Source organism: Xenopus tropicalis, chromosome 4 (genome assembly GCF_000004195.4).
Source record: "Xenopus tropicalis strain Nigerian chromosome 4, UCB_Xtro_10.0, whole genome shotgun sequence".
Lineage (NCBI taxonomy): Eukaryota > Metazoa > Chordata > Amphibia > Anura > Pipidae > Xenopus > Xenopus tropicalis.
The window spans coordinates 68,628,395-68,651,904 of record NC_030680.2 but is presented as its reverse complement, the minus strand read 5'-3'; the positions used below and the strand labels follow the sequence as shown (position 1 = coordinate 68,651,904).

At 36.5% G+C, this 23,510-nt stretch overlaps 1 protein-coding gene across 2 annotated transcripts in view; it reads right to left on the bottom strand.

Annotated features, from left to right (window-relative positions):
• pepd (peptidase D) overlaps nt 1-23,510 on the bottom strand; it is a 125,253-nt gene that overhangs the window by 59,785 nt on the left and 41,958 nt on the right. For both annotated transcript variants that reach the window (XM_012960953.3, NM_001008093.1), the window contains 3 exon segments: nt 19,963-20,038; nt 18,184-18,230; nt 51-119 (listed from right to left, as the gene is read on the bottom strand). In XM_012960953.3, the coding sequence (XP_012816407.1) occupies nt 51-119; nt 18,184-18,230; nt 19,963-20,038 (192 nt within the window).

The following is a 23,510-nucleotide window of genomic DNA, read 5'->3' as shown; positions in this document are numbered from 1 at the left end:
TCAACGCCACAAATGATTTTATTTATAAAAAAACAAAAAGAAAAACCTACCTGCCACATATACAGGTATAAGAAGTGTGTCTCATGCCTCCACGTGCATAGCAATAGTGAAGAAAAACACTGCAAAAAACAAAAAAAAAACTCTAATTAGGTTAGAAAACAGAAGTATAGAATACAGTTAATTCAGTGGTGAGTGCTACATAATCTAGAACAGTTTTCTTATGTGAAGCCACAGTAAATGGAAAAAGAAAACAAAAATTATCAGTCTGCCTGCAGTTTTTGAATACATATTTGGTGCCACTGCACTTCCCTCACCTATCCTCTTCACCCTGATGCTTTTTAACACCCTGCTGGCTCAAGCAGAGTTCAACAAGAGCTTGTAGGCCCCACATTTGAGGCAGAAATGTATTTTAAGAGTCTTGTGCTATGCTATGTTCTAGTGTACAAAGGTGATATACTATGGTCCTGTTATGTCCACCTACAGCCCTTGAACTATTCTAAAACTTTAACTTTTAGAACCCCATAGCAGGCTGTAAGGAGTCTCATGAAGTGTAATTCAAAGGGACTAGATGACCGCAAATTCAACATTACAGTTTAGGAATATTTTTTGTGTTCGGTGTTCTTCCCTGTGCTTTGGGTACAGTTGGGATAGAGGCAATATAACATGATTTATTCTTGTTTCTGTGGAGCTGTTATGCACTACAGTCCTTTAGCTGTTTGACCTTAACAAGCTTTGGTAGAGCCACAGAAAAGTACTGAAAGCAAAATGTGTTAATGTTAATGTAATATGTTTGAGTCACTGGGTAAAGCTGAGTAATATGCTGAGCTGCATTTATTATATTATGCATCTACGATAGATCCTGCCATTCTAGTGTGAACACACATTACCTTGAAAAATAGACGTTATGCTTTCTACTTTTTTTTCCCTTGATGCTTCAGTTAAATAGAGTAAATATATACTGGACATGATACAGGAGATACTAATTTACTCTATCTGATGCATTCTAATGACTATGACTGCTGGGGTGCATTTGTTGTGTTCCTGTGGCGTTTCTGCCCATAGTATCTATAGATCTTTCTAAGCTAATTCTGTTAAATTAAGTGTTCTCTATTTTTTTTTATAAGTGTTAAATTAAGTGTTCTCTATTTTATTCAGTTTTTTCTTACTTTCTTCATCAACTGAAATATTTTACAATATTTTGAAATACATGTACTTGTTCTGTGAACATGCATAGTAATATACTGATTCCAAAGTTATAAATAAAGTTAATATATTTAATCTTATATTTAACAAGGCAGATGTGTATTAGCATTAATATTTCCTTGGAGTAACATTAATTTTCCGTCCTGTAAACATGCTAACATATGACAGATATGGGTTTAAAAGCCAGATCCCATTAAGAGGACACCTAATTATTTTTTTTCTTTAGTTTAATATAGTGTCAACATAATCTGTGGTGCTTTACATATATTATACATTCTTTTTCCATTGGCGTTTGCAAACTAAGGTCCCTAACACATACATATACACTATGGTCAAATATATCAGGGGCCAAATAAAAACATGTACATTATGGGGCCCATTTACTTACTCACGAACCGGCCGAATGCTTCCGATTGCGTTTTTTTCGTAATGATGGAGCTGCAGGGTGCCAAAATCATGCTAAGTCTGAAAGTTTCGCCCGCCGCTTACGAGCGCTCAATACGAAAAAGTCGCAACAAGATACGAGCGAATCGTAATGGCTACGAAAAACTCGCGTTTTTTCGCAAAAATCGTATTGGTAACGAAAAAGTCGCGACAATTTCCGAAAAGTCGTAAAGGCGCCGAAAAAATCGCAAAAATACGAAAAAGAACCAAAATGTTCATTTTCCAATCTGAATTTTTCCAATTCGGATTCGAATTCGTGTCTTAGTAAATCAGCCCCTATGTATTATATAGTAGTGGGGCCACAAAACAAACACTTAAAGGAAACACTTAAAATCAGGTAGTGTAAAATGAAGGTTTCACTGTAAGTTGTTAGAATTTGAGAGAAAACACGGAAGAATACTGTGCAAGTATGGGGGACAGAAATAAACTTACTGCAGATAGTGCCCCAGCTACAATCAAACCTAGGTTCCCAGTGCTGCAATTGGGGATGCCTGCTATTCTGAAGTTCTGATATCCTTTTTAACCTTTCAATGTCTGTATTTATGATATATCATATCATAATATTATATGGTACTACAGTACACTGAAATTTGTTCTCATCAATATATTAATTTCAACTAATGTATCTGTTTTCTTATTGAAAAACAAGAAAACCTAAAATCACTGAGAGTTACTAAGTCGTTAGGCACCACCCAGAGGTTCTAGTCGCTCACCTACTACCTGGCTCCCTACTTTAACAAAATCTATAATCAGTGCACGGCATATCTGGAATGTTGGAAAAAGATGAAAGCATGATGTTCAGAAAAAGGTTTGTTTCCTTCCCCTGGAAACAAAACTCCTCAAATAATCTGCTTGCATGCATATTTAATGATAACATTATGGTGTATTCAATGCTTATTTTCCCGGAACAGCAAATGTATATGTACCTTACAACACATGGTTCATTTACCAGATCAATTAATTAGGTGTAAGCCAGTTGAATAGGGAGGTGCAATATGTAAATGAAGCCCTGAAAGTTCCCAAAACAGGTTATTCCCATAGATCCACTGCATCTGTACTTATGTTAGCAAATGGTCCTCTAAAGTTTAACCAAAATGTAAGTTGCCTGAAATTTGTCAAATAACGTACAAATGATGGGGGGGGGGCTACTATAAACCATTTATCTATGTCAAGGGGGGGAATTCACAAAAGTGGTGATATTGAGACAAAATAAAAGTGGAGATAGATTTGTCAGATTTTCCACCTAATTCACAAACCTCTATCTCCACTTTTGTGAATTTGTCTTTTAAACAGACAGTTTTCATATTTTGACATTTTCCCGACATTTTTTTTATGAATTTGCCTTTAGCTCTTAGTAAATCTGTCGGTGCCATCAAACCCAGTCCCACAGCTACAGGAGCCTTGTGGTAAAGATTTTACCAGCAGAATTTTGCATTTCATATGCCATTTGTCATTTCACTTTGGGGGCATTTCCTGAGGGGTAATTTTAGTTTGCCCAGGGAAACTATACATCATTTTTTTCAGGACAATCTGGGCTTTCAAATGCTTTCTATATTTCTTTGTAATTCCACTCCTGTAACAAGATTTAAGGGTCTAAATACCTTCTTCTCTAGCCCCTACTAATTACTGGTCAGCAGCAATCTGGCCCACACACCAACATGTCCGGTAAATAGAGCTAGGGCCCACTGGGTTTTTATCCAGTGCCCTGTTGAGGTCAGTCCAACCCTGTACCCCAATATCCCAGTTTGGGTGCCAGTGAGTATGTGCTGCTTGCTGATCACCAAGATGGTGGATGGGAACAGGTGGGGGCCAATGCTGTCAAGCAGCGCTGTAGTTCTAGGCATGCTATGGGGCACAGATAAGTTGGGGCAAATGTCAGTGAAGTGATTAAAGAGGGGGCACTGCTGCTTAAACTAAAAATTTGCCTGGGAGGCTTTACTTTTCCTTTTAATAAAAATGTTTACAATATATTCACACAAAATGTTATTATTGCCTCACTGATTAAGCTAGCATAACAATGCAAATGTGAGGTAAACACTTTTTATATATAAGATATAAATTAAACTTTTTTTAATCAGTGTTTTACTTGTTTATAAAATGTTAATGAGGCTTTTTGCACCTATTGTTCTAGGGTTAGACAGAAACTTGTCCCCTAACAATAGGCTGCTAATCTCCATTAATATGTTAATGATCCCCCAATGGGGCCCCTACTTTAGGTGTGACATGGAGACTGGGGGAAACAAAACAAAAGAGTTTAGAATTGATCTGACAGAGTTACACTGAGCTTTACTCCATTTTGAAAATGTCGGGGAAAAAATGTCATTAAAACGTTGTATAAATGTTGTTTAAACGACAAATTCACAAAAGTGTCTGTAAACTGTCTTTCTTTCACCAAAAATGGAAAAGTGGCGGTTGAGTTGGAATTTAGGCGGATTTCTGTTTGTGAATCTGGAGAAAGTGTTTTCCACCAGTTTCTCCACCACTTTTACTCCAAAAAAGGGCTACCTCCACTTTTGTGAATTTCCCCCATTGTTTCGACTTTAGGATATTTTTGTACAGCGGCCATACTGAATATTGCTAACCTATTAGATTCAGATCTGATAAAGTTGTATTTGGCAACAGTGAAAGATATCCATAAAAAAAACGTAAAAGTCTGATCACTGATTTAGATACACAAAAATCCTTGGTCAAAAATCCTTGACTAACAAAAACATAGAGGTGTGCTAGCTAATTATGTTTTTGTTAGTCAAGGATTTTTGACCTAATAATTGGGTCAGCCTGATGCTTTTTTAATACAAATACATTTGTTTTCCTACGATAGAAAAGAGTAAATATAATGACATCCACAATTAATTTTAAACCATTTATCTGTCTCCCAAGGAAACCGACGTTCTATTATAAGACTAGAAAAGTGACATTTTTGTGTATCTAAATCAGTGCTCAGACTTTAAGTTTTTTTATGGATATTTTTCACTGTTGCCAAATACAACTTTATCAGATTTAGCTAGCAAAGTTAAATGATAGCAGGGTTCCTGTGTTCCCTGTAAAATATTTTTTGGTGTGCTTACACTGCATGCTCTTTTTATTTTTAATATGTGCTCCCAGCCTGCACCAGTCATTAATTCTAAGGGGCGTTTTTCAAGTAGTTGCTCTTTCTTCCTTTTATGCACACCCAGCAGTTGCTTTATCATTAAATATAATAAAAACATTTTTTACACACTCTGGAGAAAAACAAGATCTTTCATTTTAACCAAGGAAAAGAGCTATTTAGTCTTATGGAGTAATGAGCCCTGTTTAGAGTCTGTCAAAAACTTTTATGTAAGCGATGGCAAATCGGCATAAAGCCTAATTAGTACGAGACTGCACAGTGCTCTTTCTGTGGTGGCACAAATCTGTGCCTCTTAATTTTTCACTGCTAAATCTGTTTAAATAAATTGCTGTTACAGCCGTAACAATATTTTAGATGTTTGGCTTCTAATCAAAGGAGTCCTGATTTAATGCATGGAATCTCAGGAGAGACTGAGGTGTTGTGCTACGCATACGCATACAGACTTACAGGAAAATTTACCTCATTTACTGGCCTAAACAATGCTGCAGCAATTAGTTCTGTATCTGTAATGTCAATACACAGCCATACATATTTATGATTTTAGCTTTTTTTTTTTTTTACTTTTTATTGTATAATCTTCTCCCACTTTTCTGTTCATAATTTCCAGTAGCTGTAAAGATGTGTTTGAATTGATTGAGTTGTGTACTGGAAACAGCATTAAATAAAGGCTACTAGTGATAAGCGCATCTGTCCCGCTTTGCCATACCTGGCGAAAAAGTTCACTTATCACTAAAGGTTACTTTGAATTAAAACAAATGGCTTCTTTTGAGTGAAACAAAGGTTTCTTTTAAGTCTGATTTTTTTTTTTTTTTTTTAAATATTTGATATACATGAAAATCTAGAGTGAATTGTCTAGGCTGGTGGCCTACAGGATAGATGGGGCCACCTAAAGGATTTTTACTACATCTAGTTTGCTCAAGTGCTCTATATATCAATTTAACCCACTACATCTAAAAAGTTGCTTGTCACTGGTCTAAACTTTTATAAAATGTATAAACCCATCTATTATAAAGTACTGATGAGAAAGTTGGTGCTTTATACATGATTAATTATAATGGAGGGCACCATTTTGTGGGAACTGTTATTAATCCTAAAATCTTGTGTATGAAGCAAATGGAGGGCCCTTATGCCCATGCACTGGATACACAATTATAGACGGTGCGGAGGAAGGACGAATGGGAGGAGGGCAGTGACATTTAGGCAGGGCAAAATGAAAATGGAAAGTAACTACCCAAGGCATAGAGGCGATGACGGCAAAATATGATTTATAGCTAAGATTTCTAACTGGCTTTATAAAAGCTATGGGTGTTATAATTTGAAAATAACTTTTATGATACAGCTTTTTATGTATGGGTGACAGGTCCACTTTAACTCTAAATCTGAAATATACCAATCAAAGTTCCTATCTGGCATGAAGCAGGTAGGTCAAACTATCAAAAAAGTCAGCATAAGTAATTCACAAAAGAAATATACACCTCTGGGAAAACGCTTTTCATAATTTTTTATCAAGTTATATATCATGCTTCAATTCTACTGTTCAATATAAGTTCTTGGTTTATGGCTTACACAAGCAACTTGAGCGAGATGATGCAACTTGTTTTCAGGCAAACCTTGTGGCACAAACCCTACTGAACAATAATAACACATCTTCAGTTTACAATACAGGTATGGGATTCTTTATCCAGAATCCTGTTTTCTGGAAAACTACAGAAAGACTATCTTGCATAGAATCCATTTTAAGCAGTAACTAAAAGATTTAACTGATCATATCTAAATATTGCTCTTTTACATCTTTTAGCTTGAGAAACTTTTTTGTGATGGCCTGTGTGCTCTATCTCAAGTATAACAGGAAAAAGTGTGGAATTAAATAACAGACCTAGCATGTATGTGTGTCCTTGGTTTGTGTGTGAGCACAGGGAAATTCATGAGCAAGGGGTGGCCCTTTGTAATTAAAATGGCATTTTTTATTATGCAATTGTACATACTGTTAAAAAAAGTATACTTTTATTAAAAATGGTTTATTTAACTAAAACAATGTTTTACATTTGGTCTGTTTTATGTGATATATTTTTATTCCGACCTGCAATGCTCAGGTATATAGTTTAATGATTTCCTTTGTAATAATAAAACACTTCTTGCACTTGATCCTAACTAAGCTGCATAAATCCATGTTAGTGGTAAATATTCATTTGAGTCTAGTTTTTAACAAGGTAGTAACCTATTAACTTTTAGTATGGTGTAGACAGAAATTCTGAATGAGAGATTGAAAGATCAAGGACATTCTAGAATGAACTAAAGAATCTTGAACTTCAATGTAAACTATACTTTTCAGCCTTCATTAATTCTTTTGTACTACAGGTAAGGGACCCATTATCCAGAATGCACGGGACCTGGGATCTTTCCGTAATTCAGATCTCCTACATTAAGTCTATAAAAAAAAATATCTAAACAGTAATTAAACCCAATAGGATTGTTTTTCCTCCAATAAGGATTAATTATATCTTAGTTGGGATCAAGTACAAGGTACTGTTTTATTATTACAGAGAAAAAGGAAACCATTTTTAAAAATGTGAATTATTTGCATATAATGGAGTCTCTGGGAGATGGCCTTTCCGTAATTCGGAACTTTCTGGATAATGGGTTTCCGGATAAGGGGTCCGAAACCTGTACTAAGCTAATTGCAAGCTTGTAAAGCTCACCTTGCATTCTAAAATAATATAAACAGATGTATTGTAGTACTCATATTGTTTTTGTTGACCCTCTTCTCCACTTACAGAGCTAGTTTACTGTTTTTCTTTGAAATAAATATTTAAAAACATATACCCCACTGATGCCTCAATTAATGTAATTTTATTGGTATTTATTTTGAATATTGATTATTGAAACTTAGCAGTAGCTGCTGCATTTCCCACCCTAGGCTTATATTTGAGTCGATAAGTTTTTCCAGTTTTCTTAGGTAAAATTAGGTACCTCGGCTTATATTCGGATCGGCTTATACTCGAGTATATACGGTATTTGGAACATCGATATCTTAAATTGCATCTAAATGCAAAAACTAGAAATATTGTGGGAAAAAAATATAGATAAATAAAAGAAAATATTTGGGAATTTCCCTGGGCATGACCCAAGTTATAAATTATATCCTTATAAATGGCTCATTCTGACATCAGAATGCTCTGTTTCTAACTTTAAAGACATGCACTATTCAGTGTGTCTCCTCTACTTTCCCCAAATAACCCCCCCCCCGACTGACTGCTGCAGCTTTTTTTCCTGCCACAGTGACCTAAATCTGCCCCCATTGCCACAGCTAACACTGGAGAAAATTTGTACCTGGGCACTAACCCACATTAACCCAAATGTGTGCTTTCACTTCTATGGGTTATTGCCCAGGTTCAGATTTGTCCAGTTTCAAAAAATGTGCCCCTTTGATTTAAAAGAAAAAAACACCTAGGTAAAACACACACACATATATATATATATATATATATATATATATATATATATATATATATAAGCAAGTAACATCTTTTTTTTTTTATTATTAACAAATTTTTATTTTCATAATAAAATATTATCGAAACAGCATATAACACACACATATTGGCCTTAATACAAGTTATTAGTTTCATAACTTTCAGCTTAGGCCTTGAATTTTACATTAGTTAAGTAACATCTTTAACTGCCAAGTCTATTTAAAAAATCTAATTAGGCAGTCATAATGCAGTACTGTAAAATGCAAATGTATTTTAATGCTTTGCAAGTTTGTTGGACTGCAGCGACATTAAATTCCTTTATAGTCTGTATACTAAGGTACGGAGTGCATGTATGACAATGCTGTCAGCATCTTACATGTAAAAAGGATGTTTACTTAATTCCAGGTACTAAGAGGAGTGTTTCCTACTGAGCTGTGCAGAATATGCTAACTTACAGGGGACATAAAGGGTCAGAAACAAACCCAAGAGCAATGAGCAAGCGCTGTATACATATTATGTTTTCACTCCCACATTTAATATTAAACCATTCACAGCAGCTCTGTTTCTTAATCAGAAATTATGTGTCCATTTTAAAGCTCACAGTAGGTACAGCCTACATATAGAAAGATGCTCAAAAAATGTCATGGGGAGCAGGTGTTTGGTCTAGTTTGGTGTGAAGGCCCTACCATATCTATAAGAATAGGGCTAATTTCTGCATTATGTGTTCTAGTTATAAGATAACCCTGTCGTACTGTACCCTGGTATAACCAACACCCACAGAGTTATTTTACCCTCTGCAACCAATAACATTGCCTACTCCTGTAAAGAGTAAAACAATGCTTGCCTTAAGGGAACCAAGTTTCCACTTAAATGGAGCAGTAGTGTTAATAAAGAATATTCATTTGCCAGTGTTGTTTCAGGCATCATATGAATAATCAAGAAAGAAAAGTTTCTTCGGGATGCAATTCCTAAAATCAAGGCTGTCCAAGAGAAAGCTTGTGTAATGTTGTTCCATCCATCCCTGCATGAATGGTAACTGTTCTTTTTAATATGCATTAACAGCTTAGCACTGGGTGGAGTAATGAGAAAGGTTATGACACAGGAAATGGAAGTGAAGGGGAGGGACACACTGTGTGGAGAGAGCAGCCATGAATAAAGCTGAGTTCAACCCTGCTATCTAAGATCTTCATGTGGGTTTTCTAGTTCTGCTCCACCCGTGTATCTGGTTATCACTATTGGCGACGAGGATTCATATGATATACAGGTATCACAGTAATACAACTCACAATCCACAGAATGGTCGGCAGTCCACCACACAGCATGGCCAGTCTGCCTAACGTCTCCTGTTTTGATGTGCACCAGTCCAAAGCAAACCTAGGAACACTCTGGGATAAATGGCTTGAGCGCTTTGAAATATTTCTCCAAGCAATGAACATTAACATTGACAATGCCAGAAAGAAAACCATGCTATTACATTATGCTGGGGAGCAGGTATATGATATATTTATAACTCTGCCTGGCACAGGGGGTGATTATGATGCATCCAAAACTGCCCTAACAAACTACTTTTCGCCATATAAAAATCCAGTTTTTGAGATTTTTAAGTTTAGACAGTCAAAACAGTTACCAAGTGAAAACACTGATGAATATCATGTGAGACTAAGACATCTTGCCTCTACATATGAATTTGCAGATGCAGACAAAGAAATTTGCATGCAGCTTATACAGGGGTGCACATCAGCCAAGCTGAGACGACAGGCACTCAGAGACCCCACCATGACATTAGCTAAATTACTAAAGACTGCCCGAATTAATGATGCAGCAGAGCAAACTGAGCAAACTGATAGCATTCCAGATCAGTCATTCTCTTTAGCTAATATCACACAAAAACCCCATCAAACCCATAAACCAACTGCAACCTGAAGGCCCAACTGCCTGGGTCTCACCAATTGTTGTTGCACCTAAACCAAAACAACCTGGTAAAATCAGATTATGCACAGACATGCGACATGCAAACCGGGCCATTCAGAGAGAAAGACATATTACACCTACTATTGATTACATCATCACAGATCTAAATGGTGCTAACTTATTTTCCAAGCTTGACCTTAACTCGGGACATCATCAACTGGAGCTGCATCCCGAATCCAGGTACATTACAACATTCAGCACACACATGGGACTTTGGAGATTTAAGAGACTAAATTTTCATCAGCTGCAGAAATTTTTCAAAGTGTTATTAGGGAAACACTGTACGGGATACCTGGCGTCCTCAATGTAAGTGATGATATCCTCGTATATGGCACCTCCCAACAAGAACATGATAAGCGACTGGAACAAGTATTTCAAAGATTACAAGACTACAACCTGACTCTCAATTCGTCAAAATGTCAGTACAATTAGAAATCTCTGACATTTTCTCTGAAAATGGAGTATCAGCTGACCCTCAGAAAGTAGACGCCATAAAATCAGCCTGTCAGCCCCAGAATACTTCTGAAGTCCACAGTTTTCTTGGTCTTGTAATGTATTGTGGCTGTTTTATACCCGACCTTGCCATGGTGTCAGAACCCCTTCGGCATACCCCTTCAGCTTACCAAAAAAGATGTTCCATGGTCATGGACCACTGAGCATCAAAATTCTTTTGATGCACTAGAGTCTAGCTTGACTAGTGACACAATGATGTCTTATTTCGATCCACTCAAATCTACAGAGCTTGTAGTAGATGCCAGTCCAGTGGGGCTGGGTGCAATTCTTACTCAAATTTCAAAAACTGGTCACGTGTACACCATTTCTTATGCAAGCAAGGCAATAACAGAGACAGAGCAACGTTATTCACAAACAGAAAGGGAAGCTCTTGCAGTTTGGGGGTGTCTGCATTTTCACCTTTACCTTTTTTGGCGCAGTTTTACTGTGGCAAGTGACCACAAGCAACTTGATCCAATCTTTAATAAACCACCCCTAATTCAAACCACCACCACGAATCGAACGTTGGTTACTCAGACTACGAAACTCCTATTTTCATCTGCATTATGAAGCGGGAAGTGGTAACCCCGCTGACTACTTTTCAAGACATCCATGTCCGCAGGATACAAAAGACAACACCCCAGCAACCATCCTAGCAGAGGAACATGTGAATTTTGTAGTAGCGCATGCTGTGCCCAAAGCAATGACAATTGTAGAAATTCAGCAAGCAGTAGATGCTGATCCTCACCTCCAGTTAGTCATTGAAACCATTGGGTCCAAAAACTGGAGCTCTTTCAATGCTGAGGGCCGTCTACAATGGCCAGAAAAAACAGCATACCTACAAGCATTCTTTAATGCCCGACACTCCCTCTCCATATCTGACTCTAACTTACTTCTGCGTGACAATCGCCTTGTCCTCCCTACTCAACTTCAGGACAGGGTAGTTGATGTTGCTCATGAGGCTCATCAAGGTATAGTGAAAACTAAGCAACTCCTAAGAGAGAAGGTATGGTTTCCAGGAATTGATGCAAAAGTGGAGGCATGTATCCAGTCGTGTATACCCTGCCAGGTAACAACATCTAACTACAAGTGTGCATCTTTGCAAATGACACCCCTGCCTGACAGTCCATGGACAGCAGTTAGTGTTGACTTCTGCTGCATGCCAGACAATTTTTAACTACTAGTTGTCATGGATGATTTTTCCAGATTTCCTGTGTTTGAAACTGTCTCAGCAACCTCTGCCAGAGCTGTTCCAAGGAGAGGATGAAAAGATATGCTGATCAGAGTGGTCATCATGGAAAAATGATAACAATGAAGGTTGGTGATTGGGTTCTTGTCAAGAGGATGAAACCTGCTAACAAATTATCCTCGCCATATCATCCTGAATCTTATCAGGTTACCAAAGTCAAGGGTACAATGGTCACTTCTCATTGAAATGGCCAACAAGTAACTAGAAATGTATCCAACTTCAAGAGACTTCAAGGCTATGATGGTGGAATCTGTCAGCTGCAGTACCACCGCCAACTCAAGCACCAACAGTTCCAGAGAATTCACAGACTGGAATAGCACAACGCTAGGATATCAAAATCAGATGGTTGGTCCATATAGTTGTGTAGTCCTTTCTGCCTTCTGTTCTAAATCAAGTGCTGCTGCGCCTAATGATTCTGTTTCGCCAAAGCAAACAGACATTTTGCACATTGCTTTCCATAGCAATACTACATTGTGGGTAAATAACTTGGTTGTTTAAATGTGTTTAAGTTCTTTTAACTTGCTTCCAGAAGTACATTAAAATGTGAGTTTAGGGCTTAATACATAAAAACCCACCTTTTTATTCCTATAGTATTCGTAGAAGTATATTTATCAAATGGTGTGTTCTAACTTTCACCCATTTATAAATATGCTTGTAAAAATCCCATAGGCATGAATAGAACATTGGTGAGTGTTTTTGTATTAAGCTCTAAACTCATAATTTGAAAAAGTCTGCCCCTTTAACATAGATAAAAAGTTCATAATACATTGCTTGTGCCTGTATAAATATAGAGCTTGTTGCTGTGGCAACTACATGGCGTTGTCAGAGTATGTATCAATAATGTCATTTCCATGCAGTTGGTATTGGTAGGAGTGCCTAGAGGCACAACACAAAATAGGAAACCTTTAATTACTATTTATTAAATGCATGTGTAAAGTGCTTGGCTCATTTGTGCCTTGTGTGTCTTGCAAGTTACTCTGAACAATATGGCAGACAAAAGTTATTTGTTGAATGTCGCGGAGTTCCCTTGAATATTTGAACTTAGCACTGCACCTTGCAGTTGTTAATTAGCCTTGAAGTATTTCTGGTGCAAAATTAATCCTCTGTAAAAGACATGTTGTATGTATCTGGATGTATTTTGTAAATGCACTTCTATTGTATAAGTGGCATGAAAAAGTAAAGTGAATTGACCCTTTCTTCACAATTTGGGCATAAGATACACAACATTGAATAGAAGTGAACGTACTACCCTGTGCAAAGTTTAGTAAGGTTTTAAGAACGATAAGAAATATGACATACACCATTTGTATGCAGATATTTTGTCATCAATGAATGAAACAGAGGCTTATGCCCTAGAAAAAAATTTAAGCAAAGCAACATTGCAAGAAAGTGGATTTTGTATTTTTAGAAAACACTTCTGCAGTTCCAGAGAGGATGTGCGAGAAAAAGTGTAAAAATGTACAGCAAATTGAATGAAAACTACCTACATAGCAGAATCAATACTGGCACACTAAAAAGCAGCAAGCATGTATGTATAAAATATGCAGTATAAAACATTATATGTTAAGAAAAAAATGAAAAACCAAAGTTGGAAAGTACATCAAAAATTTGCATCCATCCAAATGCTACTCAAAAAGGTACTTGGGTCTTTACATATTCTCTATGCATGCACCTTGAATTAAAATGCCTCATAAAATGCTTATGGTTTTTCTTGAATAAGGTGCATAATACAGAACACACATACAACTGACGAGTACCTAGCAAATCTCATGCCTATGTATTTTCCAGGCTGCACACATTGATATGGACACACTGATATCACCAGCACCAGTAAAATTCAAAGCGGGTGCAATTTACCAATGCAGGCACTAACTTGTGTCTGCACTGATAAATCATATGCCGACTGCAGAGTTACTTTTTTTTTGGGGTGGGGGCTGTGATACTATATTGGAATTCTGGGAACACAGTTGCATTGTAGATTAAAAAGCATGGTGATTGCCATATGGATTTGCAATTTTGGTTTGCAACTTAAGCATAATATCTCTTCTTTTATGTTAATGGACAACATCCTATATCTTCTCCTCAGAATCTTTTCATTGATGTCATATTCTTGCTCATGTATGACATCTTATTCACTCCGAAGTATAAACTCCAAATGCCCTCCCTTTCTCAAAGACTTTTGCTAATAAGAGTTCTCATAAACAAACTATTAATGACAAAGTGTGGTTTCCTAATAACAGAAACCTTCACATTACACCTTTTAAAACTCAGTGCCAAGTTTATTTAACCATTTTCCTACCTTGTAAGTCAATGTACCCCTTGGCAAGCATGTAATTTCTAATAGTTTTCTCATGCAGTCAGCAGCTTCTTGAAGTAAAGAAAATCACTGGCTTATCCTTCTCCAGAGCCACACCTAAATATCTTATTCATTTGCCTTGATCTCAAAGAATGTTCTTGGGTGAATCAATATAATGTCCAGCTCTCCGGCAGATAATATAAGCATAATTAAATCACCCCGTAGCTGACTAAAAGGAAGGTTTGTGCAAAACAATTTAATTTTTATTATCTTGAAGCACTGGGTTGTTTTTAGTAATTGCAGCAATAACTATAAATAATTACTTACATTTTGGGTTAAAAAATATTTGTAGGGCTCTATTGGCTAACATGTTCATTTTCCCCACAAACTGTTCTTAACAATTTTGTTACTAGAAAATGTTTCATTATATTTTATATACTTTACAGTAAGTACTAAAGTAGTGTTTTACAATGGACTACGTGGCGGAATGCAACAATTTACTGCTAGCATTTTAAACCTCAAAGTGGCAAACATTCCCCTGAACAATATTCAGTATGCTCGTTTTCTTAAAAGGCTGCAGCAATCCAAGTTATTTTGAAAGCCATGCTGCCTAGCTAAATAATGTTTTAATCTCATATAAACCTTCCTCTATGAAGGTCAGTAGCCAAGGGAAACATTATCTCTAGAAAACCCATAATCACAAAATGTCTTTGGCTCCTTACTGATTATCAACGCAAATAATTTGTAGTGGCGATAAACACCCATGTTGAAAAGAAACAGACACAGTACACAATACTTCTGCAAAATGTACAAAGTGACAGAACAAACAGCAAACTAAAATCTCTCCCCCGAGTATACACAACAGATCAACTCAAATAGGGTAGAACAATACTCTAAAAACATTTTAAACAAGGAGCCAATTTTCAGTGAGTATGCTCTGCAATACTCAAGGTTTAAAGGGGACCTGTCACCCCAAGACATAACTCCAAATTATTTTCTATATTGTTAGTTAAGCAAAATAAACGTTACTTACACTATATAAATAATATAAATCGCGTTTCCTTCCGTCTTGGAATTACTCAATCAAAGCAAGCAGGCAGGCATCATATTGTGGACACTGTTATGAAGGCAAACTTTGTATAATGCCAAAACCTTGTGTTTCTGTGCCAGTATGGGGGAACAGATGCCCATGCCCTTGCACTGGCTACACAATTAGATGATGAGGAGGGAGGGTAAAGTGAGATGTGCAGTGACATCTAGGTAGTGCTGAACGGAAATCTAAAGTTATTGTCTGCCCCGCCTCTATGCCTAAGGCATAGAGGTGGGGCAAGCAATATATGATTGACAGCTGGGATTTTTAAATGCCTTTATAATGGGTTTGGATGTGTTAATATAAAAATGAATTTGGGTTTCATGTTTAATTTGAAAAGGACTTTTATTATACAGCTTTTTATGTCTGGGCGACAGGTCCACTTTAAAACAGTATTTTTTTTCAATGTTCACATTTTCATATACAGGTATGAGATCCGTTATCCAGAAACTCCATTTTAACCAAATAAGCACGCCTCCTTTTAATGACCATCTTTTTATCAAAGTCAGCCTTAGACCAGTCCTAGACCAGACATATTTGTCCCAACTGGGCCCCAAACTCGCAGGGGGTCCACACACAATAACGCCAAATTCAACTTTGGAAAAAAAAGTAGCACTACTATCTGCCAATATGTAAAAAGGTAATTAACATGAGATCTTGGGTCTAGTAGTGTTTGTAGAATTTGATGACACTTGCCTTGATGAACCTGAGTCCTTTAAACTCCCACTACAGTATTGAATCTATTATCCACAATGCTTGGGACATGGGTTTTCCACAACTAAGGGATCTTTATAGAAATAGAATCTCCATACCTCAAGGACACTTACAAATGAAATAACCCAATAGGATTGTTTCTGCCACCAATATGGATTCATGCGGCTTAGTTAGGACCAAATAAAAGTGACTATTTCATTATTACAAACAAAAAGGAAATCATTTTTAAAAATGATTTTTTTTTTTTTTTTAAATGAATTGGTTTGCATATAATGTAGTCGGAAATGAATCGGAAATGGCCTTCCACTAATCTAAACTTTCTTGATAATGGGTTTCCGAATAAGGGATCCCATACATGTATAAATTACTGCAAATTGCTCAGGCTGGCCCTGCTTTCTTCTGGTTTCACTTTTCTGCCATAGGATGGACTTCTAAATCTAAAATCCAAAACACATTATTTTAAGCAAGGGAGAGTCAAGACACTTGAGCAATAGCTACTTTAATATAAACTATTCCTTGTGCTCAGACACATGCTCTATCTAAAATATCAAAAGATTTTAGTAGATGTATATGCTATGTAACATATGGAATGGTACAATGCAGGCATATTCAATATAACAGAAGCCAACGATCAGAAAAAATTAGAAAACATCTTAGTAGCAGAGCTGGATAATGTTGACACCTGTCTGAATTAAAACATATGCAATGATATATGTACACCAGTTATGCTTTTTCCTACATGAAATAAATAAATATACATCTGTGGTCATAATGCACCAGTAACGCTTCATTATAACGCTATAAGCAGGAGAAACAGAATGGGGTTGATTCACTAAAGGGCGATACAATGAGCGCTATTTATAGCATGCATTAAAAATGTTATCGCTTCGTATTTTTTGCGACTTAATGCTCGATTCACTAAAAGGACAGGCGTCATAATTAAGAAGCGATGTTCTTTGCATTATTTAACTCGCGATGAGCATTTTTCTTGCGTTAATTCCCGCTGTATGTGTTATTTCCCCGCTGCGCGCGATATATTTTGCCGCTTGCACGTAACAATTACTTTCGGAAAACTACTGTTCTGAAAATTACCATTTCCCTGAAAACTGGAGGATGCATCACTCTAGGGCCAACACATACTTGAAAAAATCCCACTGTGAAGTCCATGTTATGTTGCCAAAAGCTCACGAACCACAATTTTCTTTAAGTACCGCCTGCCCCAAGTAGGTGTTAATATTCGCACAGACTAATGCGATATTTAGCTCGTTTAATGCTTTATATGTGTTTGTGAATCATGCGTTAGCATTATTTCTATGTGAGAATTAACGCAATGCGAGGTAAATAATAGAGAGTTTTTTTGCGTCTTAATGCATGCAAAATGACTTTGATGAATCGGGACTTAATTATTGCATGCTTTATAACGCAAAAAAGCATGCGTTAAGCATTATCGCCCTTTAGTGAATCAACCCCAATGTCTCTTGCCTACATCCCTTCCACAAACTCTTTAACTTTGTGTCTATTTCAGTAAAACACAACTTGAAAATCATCTAGTAAGAAATAAGAAGGGATCTCAAAGTCTCCAGTCACTCTGACTATAAACCTAAACATACCATAATCCTCCAGCACACAAATTATTAAAGCTTAGCTGCATGAGTTTTGCAAAGGTATCATTTCGGTAGTATAATAATTCAGCAGATGTTGTCGAGTCCTGGAGGGATATTTTGGTGTAAATATTTCTGGTAGAACTACAGTTTTCTTAAAGTAATTTTCTTCTGATGTAGTGTGGCAGGCTGCTGTATGAAATATTAATTCCTAAAACAGACCAATTGGCCTAAGCTGAAATAATACTGTACACAGTCACATATGCAGCAGGGGTATATGCAGCAAACCTGCACATAAAGAAAAAAAAAGACATTTGTGATTAACAAATGTAGAAATAAAATGCTATCAGTACCAATAAAAAAATACTCACATAGGTCTGACACAATGAGGGCCATTTACGAATGGGTTTCACTGCGGACACCGACACATTTTGGTGAAGCCCAGTCAATTGTTATTGACAGACGACCTCCTGACAATAAATCAATGCCTTACACCTAACATTTCTCAATCAATACTATACTGTATGAATGGTTGTTTTACCTCTCCAGTTCGTATTCTTTCATTCCAATTCTTGCTGCCTTCATGACCTAGGGAGAATTATGGAATTAATAATTTTGGTAAAAGTGCACCCACAAAGCCTAGTACTAATATCAATTTGGAATATTTCACATCCATTGCGATTTAAATTTGCAATGTTTGCCAAATTGATCACTTTTGCTATTTTCGCTATGAAGTGTCAGGCTGGGGTAGCTTAGGTCCCCCAGACAAGCTGATTAAGTCAGCTACTTAATTACTTCTTAATTATACATTAATGTGGCTGAATAACATTATCATACAACAGCTACTGACTCACAAGTATACCAATGCATACAATTCAGTAGCTGGATGACAGCAAAGGTTATGGTATATCTTTTGTTTTCTACTTTTCCGCTTCTTCCCTTCCCCTCCGCTCACGGTCACCCACTATCATTCCTCCTCTTCCATTCTCTCTTCTGATCTCTCTTCGCTCTTAGTCTTTTCTTTCAATTTCTGAAAACCCCTTTATTTTAAATTCTATGTTCTCCTTTTTTTCTTTTTGTTAGTTTACCTTTTCTTATCGTAATCTTTGCTCTACTCTTCCGTGCTCCCCTTTTTTTCTCTTATTCTATTTTCTCCATTGCTCCCCATATTTTTGTCTTTTTCTCCACTTATAACCCTTGTACTTTTCATTGCCCCATATGCCCTTCCACACCCTCCCCCCCCCCAAGACACTTGCACATAATTTTGTGTGCTTAACATTTTCACAGTGCATAAATTTACTTGTAAGCAGGTTGCAGGAACACTTATATCTGTACTTACACTGTACTTTCAGCAGCTCAGCTGTGCACTGGATATGAGTTGAGTTAAAAGTTCTCTACACAACCTATCCAATTGCAGCAAATCTTAATTGTTTAGAGCACATGGCAGAGTAAACAAAACAGAAACACAGCATGGCTAGACATTGCCAAAAAAAGAAGTCCTTGGCTTGAAAATTAAATGAGGAGGTGAGAGCCAACCGTGATTTAACCCAGGGCCAATTCCACTCTGTTATCAGTCACACACTGTTTTAATGACAGTGTTTTTGAGGTTATTCTTTATTATTGTGTGTTTCATCGTAATGGTGAAGCATTCAAAACATGTAATTTTTAAATGTGGTTTGTAGCTATTTACACTAGCTTCAAAAAGGGAGACTTGCTAATTCATATAACTAAACATGAAAACTGCAATTCGCTCTCACCTTAATACAATCCCACTGTATGTTAAATATTTGCAATCATTACAACAGGGAAGTTAATAACACATGAAAAGCTTTCTCCAGGCATTGTACCTAATAGAAACCAATCAGATATTTGCTTTCTATCAGTAGATAGTAAATTATAACGGATGATTGGATACTATTGGGAACGGGAGCAATCTTTGAACTTTATATTAGATTAAGAATTAGACATATAGCATTAAAAGCATTTTCAGGGATGAAAACAACGCCCTGGGAAATTTCTTTAAAGCACATTACTCTCCTAGTAAATCAGGGAAAACTGGCCGCCAATATATGTCACATTCTTTCTGTACCTAAGCAAAGAATAGTGTATTAAAGAAAAGCAGGCAACAAGAAGAAATAATGGCAGGTTTACTGAAAGCAAAAGGGGAACCATGACTTTACAACTGCACAGCCTTTTTATATCTAGAAGGTATTTCCTTTAATCTTTTTTGTTTTTTTCTACATTTTTTCAAATATGCCAAATGTTAAAACATGTATGTCAATCTAAGAGCAAATTTTACCATTTTAAAAAAACGATTTACCTCCTTGTGGGCTTCACTGGAGATGCGATTTGTGTACCGAAGAACCTCCAACTCCATGTCTGTTTTAAACACACGGCTATCAAAAAAGGTAAAGGAAATAAAATAAATATTTCTGGATCACACCAATGAATACACAATTGCATATATTAAAAAAGATATATAACTAGTAGAGTCTAAGTAAAAAACAATAAAACAGAAAAATGATCTCAGCCCCAATCAGCCTTCCAAATAAACAGTATTTAAAAAAAAAAGTTAATCAAGACTATTAAATTATATATTTTTTTAAATCCAGATTAAATTATTCCAATTATTCCAAGAACATCTAGAAGGAAAGTAAGCAAATTAATAGGCAATCAACAAAATCTGAAATAGAAAAATGAAGGCAAAACAATTTGAAAATAAGAAACAAACCTTAATTTTGCCTAAAGTACTGTTAGAGTTACTTTTTAAAGGAGAAGGAAAGGGGTTAGGCACCCCCAGTGATTGTAATCACTTAAGTTTTACCCCAAGCTGGTGCTCCTGTTGGGACAAAAGCACACCAGCCTGAGGTAGCTGTAAGTGAGTGATCCTCTTCCGTCTGTCTTCATTCTTCTGAATCCTGGGGGCGTTGCATGCGCAGTAGGGTAAAAATGACAACTTTCTTGTTAAAGTTCGGTTTTTCATTCTACTGCACATGCTCAAGCTGGGCAAAGAGAGAAGAAGGAAGAGGATCGCATTCTCGCAGCTACCCCAGGCTGGTGCAGTTTTCTCCAGTCCAAGGTAAAAGGTAAGCATTACAAATTAGCGATTTTTACCCTTCTTTTTCCTTAAAAGCATCATAACACCAGAAAAAGTTTTTATGCACTTATACACTTGAAATAAATAAGCCACTGTGTAGCCATTGAGACAGCACTTTAAGGTGAAACTGGGCTACAGGGTACACATTTAAGGCGGCTGCTTGCATGACAACCCTTGTTTGTTTAGTACGTTCAGGCCAAACATTAAGCCACAGAACTGCAGACCTTCTTATTTCTTTACACTCTACCAATGGAAATTTTAATTTACTAATAATCCTCAAACCACCAGGACTGTAGCATTATTGGTCTAAATGCTTGCCCTGGACTGATCATAAACTTGACCAAATATGGGCACGCATAACTAGCTTTAAACAGTAAATAACAGATCAGCGGTGTAAATGATTTTAGTTCATACACAGGGATATAAATGAGGTTTAAATGTCATTTACTGACAGTGTTGCCAGATGGCTGGTTAAAATGATTAACAGCAAAGAATGATAAAAATATAGGAAGGCTATTTTTTCCAAAAAAGGGAGAAACCCTATTAAGGTGGCCATACACGTGCCGATTTTAGCTGCTGATATTGGTCCTTTAGACCAATTCAGCAGATTATCTGCCATGTTTTGGCACAAACGACGTGCCACCCCCTCCGACATCTGACCTGAAATCGGCCAGATCGCAATCGGGCAGGTGCCATTATTCCCGCCGGATCGGGGACCGCATCGGCTCGTTGATGTGGTCACCGAACTGACGGGAGAAGATCCACTCACTTGGCCACCTTTACTCACAGCTCTCCAAAGGACTATAAACTGAAAAAAAAACCTGTAATATAAACCTTTTCTGCCTAGAGATTTTTTTTTTTGTAGGTACTGGATGAACATATGTTCATAAAACATCAGAAGTACTTTGTGTTTTCTTCCAGAACTCCAGTACACAAACCAGTTCCTAGAGAAGGCATGGCTAGCTATTTTAAACCAATTATGTTTCTCTATAATATCACATCACAGCCAAAAACCTTACAATGTGGACAAAAAGAGTCTGAATTTGCCATAACAGACCATGGCCTAATCTAGCTGTAAACACAAAGTATGTGTCACTGTTTAAGGGATGGAAAGCAACATCATCCAATTTAACCCTTAATCCCCAGTGGTGTTCATGTCCCTGGTACTAAATGAGCTTGTCTCTGTTCCCCATGGAGGAACATACTGAACACTTTTCCCTGCAAGCTACACAGATGAAGCAAGATCCTATTTTACACATAGCAACTGTATTGCAGAAATGTTGACCAATCATACATACTGGGCATCATTTACTAAATCATGCAAAGTCCAAGACAATTAGGCAGTTCTCCATGCCTTTTTCCCAGCAACTCAGTATTATTTTTGCAAAATTACAATAAATTACATCTGTTGAAAACCATAGGAAACATTTGTTCCTCTGCAGGCAGTTGAGCCTGTGTGGGAAATATTTACAGGACACTCAATGTGGAGTTCCACTTACAAAGAGAGCCCTAAGCTTTAAGCACACAATATGTGTATATCTACCATAGCAAATGATACCCCTCTTCATCTTTTTCAAGGTCTTACAGGAAATTTTTTTTTCAGCAGTTACTCATTCCAGAAAAAGTTAGGTTCTGCATCACCTAAATCAGTGCATTGCTTTGGGCTGGGTGTAGGTTCATAAGGCACAGGTTAGGGTCAGGTGCAATTTATAAATAACATATGAGGAAACCAAAGTTTTCAGATTGCTTTTATGTAATAATGAATATTAAATTACACTTTTTACATTAAACAATCTGAATTTTTCACCTGCAATCTGAACATTAACAGGTAAGCAATCGATTAACTAACAATATGTATCCCCTAGTAATTTTTCTTCTCCTTTTAATGTATTCATTTTTTAACTTTGAAAGGGGTTATGCACTACAAATGCAAAACTATGAGTAAAAATGAAAAGTCTCAGATCAGATAAATTATATCAATTGACAAGTCTCACAAAGTTCAACCTGATATTCTACCAACATGGCTATAGGTCGGACGGTTAACAATTCACTGTATTATTCAAATAATTGATTTAGTTGGACTTATATAAAGCCCCTTATACAGGGCTCCTTGCCCTAGTGGAGCTTACAACCTGTGTGTCCTACGCACACATATTAGGGTTATTGTTACCTGCCTGTAGGTTTTTGGACTGTTAGATGAAACCAGGAGTATCCACAGGAAATACCCACATCAATATGGAAAATCTGACCACTGCACAACCATGCTGCTTATAAAATCAGCATGTAAAAGGTGCATTTTTCTAAAGCATAATAAATGAGATAGAATGCATTTTATTCAAAGAAAGCAAGCAAATTTTCAGGTGTAAAGTTATGGAATTCATTTCCATTCCTTGAATATGTATTCAAATTAATACAGTGTTTGCAAGCACAATACATGTCTCAGATTTAATCTTGGAATTTAATTTAACCCATTTATATAACTCTGCCTTTGGTAGACTCAAACATAAAACACATATTAATATACATTTGGAAGTCAATGTAATTTATTAAGATTGGTACATAAATGTGTTCAGCTTTAACAATCATAAAAACTATGGACCATTTTATGTAAATGCTTTTCCACCTAAATGTTAAAGGAAAAAAGGAAGTATAATTTATTACAGGCATTTTCAACAATAAAGCATTTAATGTTTCATTTTGAAAGTTTAAAATATTCATTAAAGGCAATATCTTTTAGCAGATAGGATCCATTATTTGCAAATGTTCATATG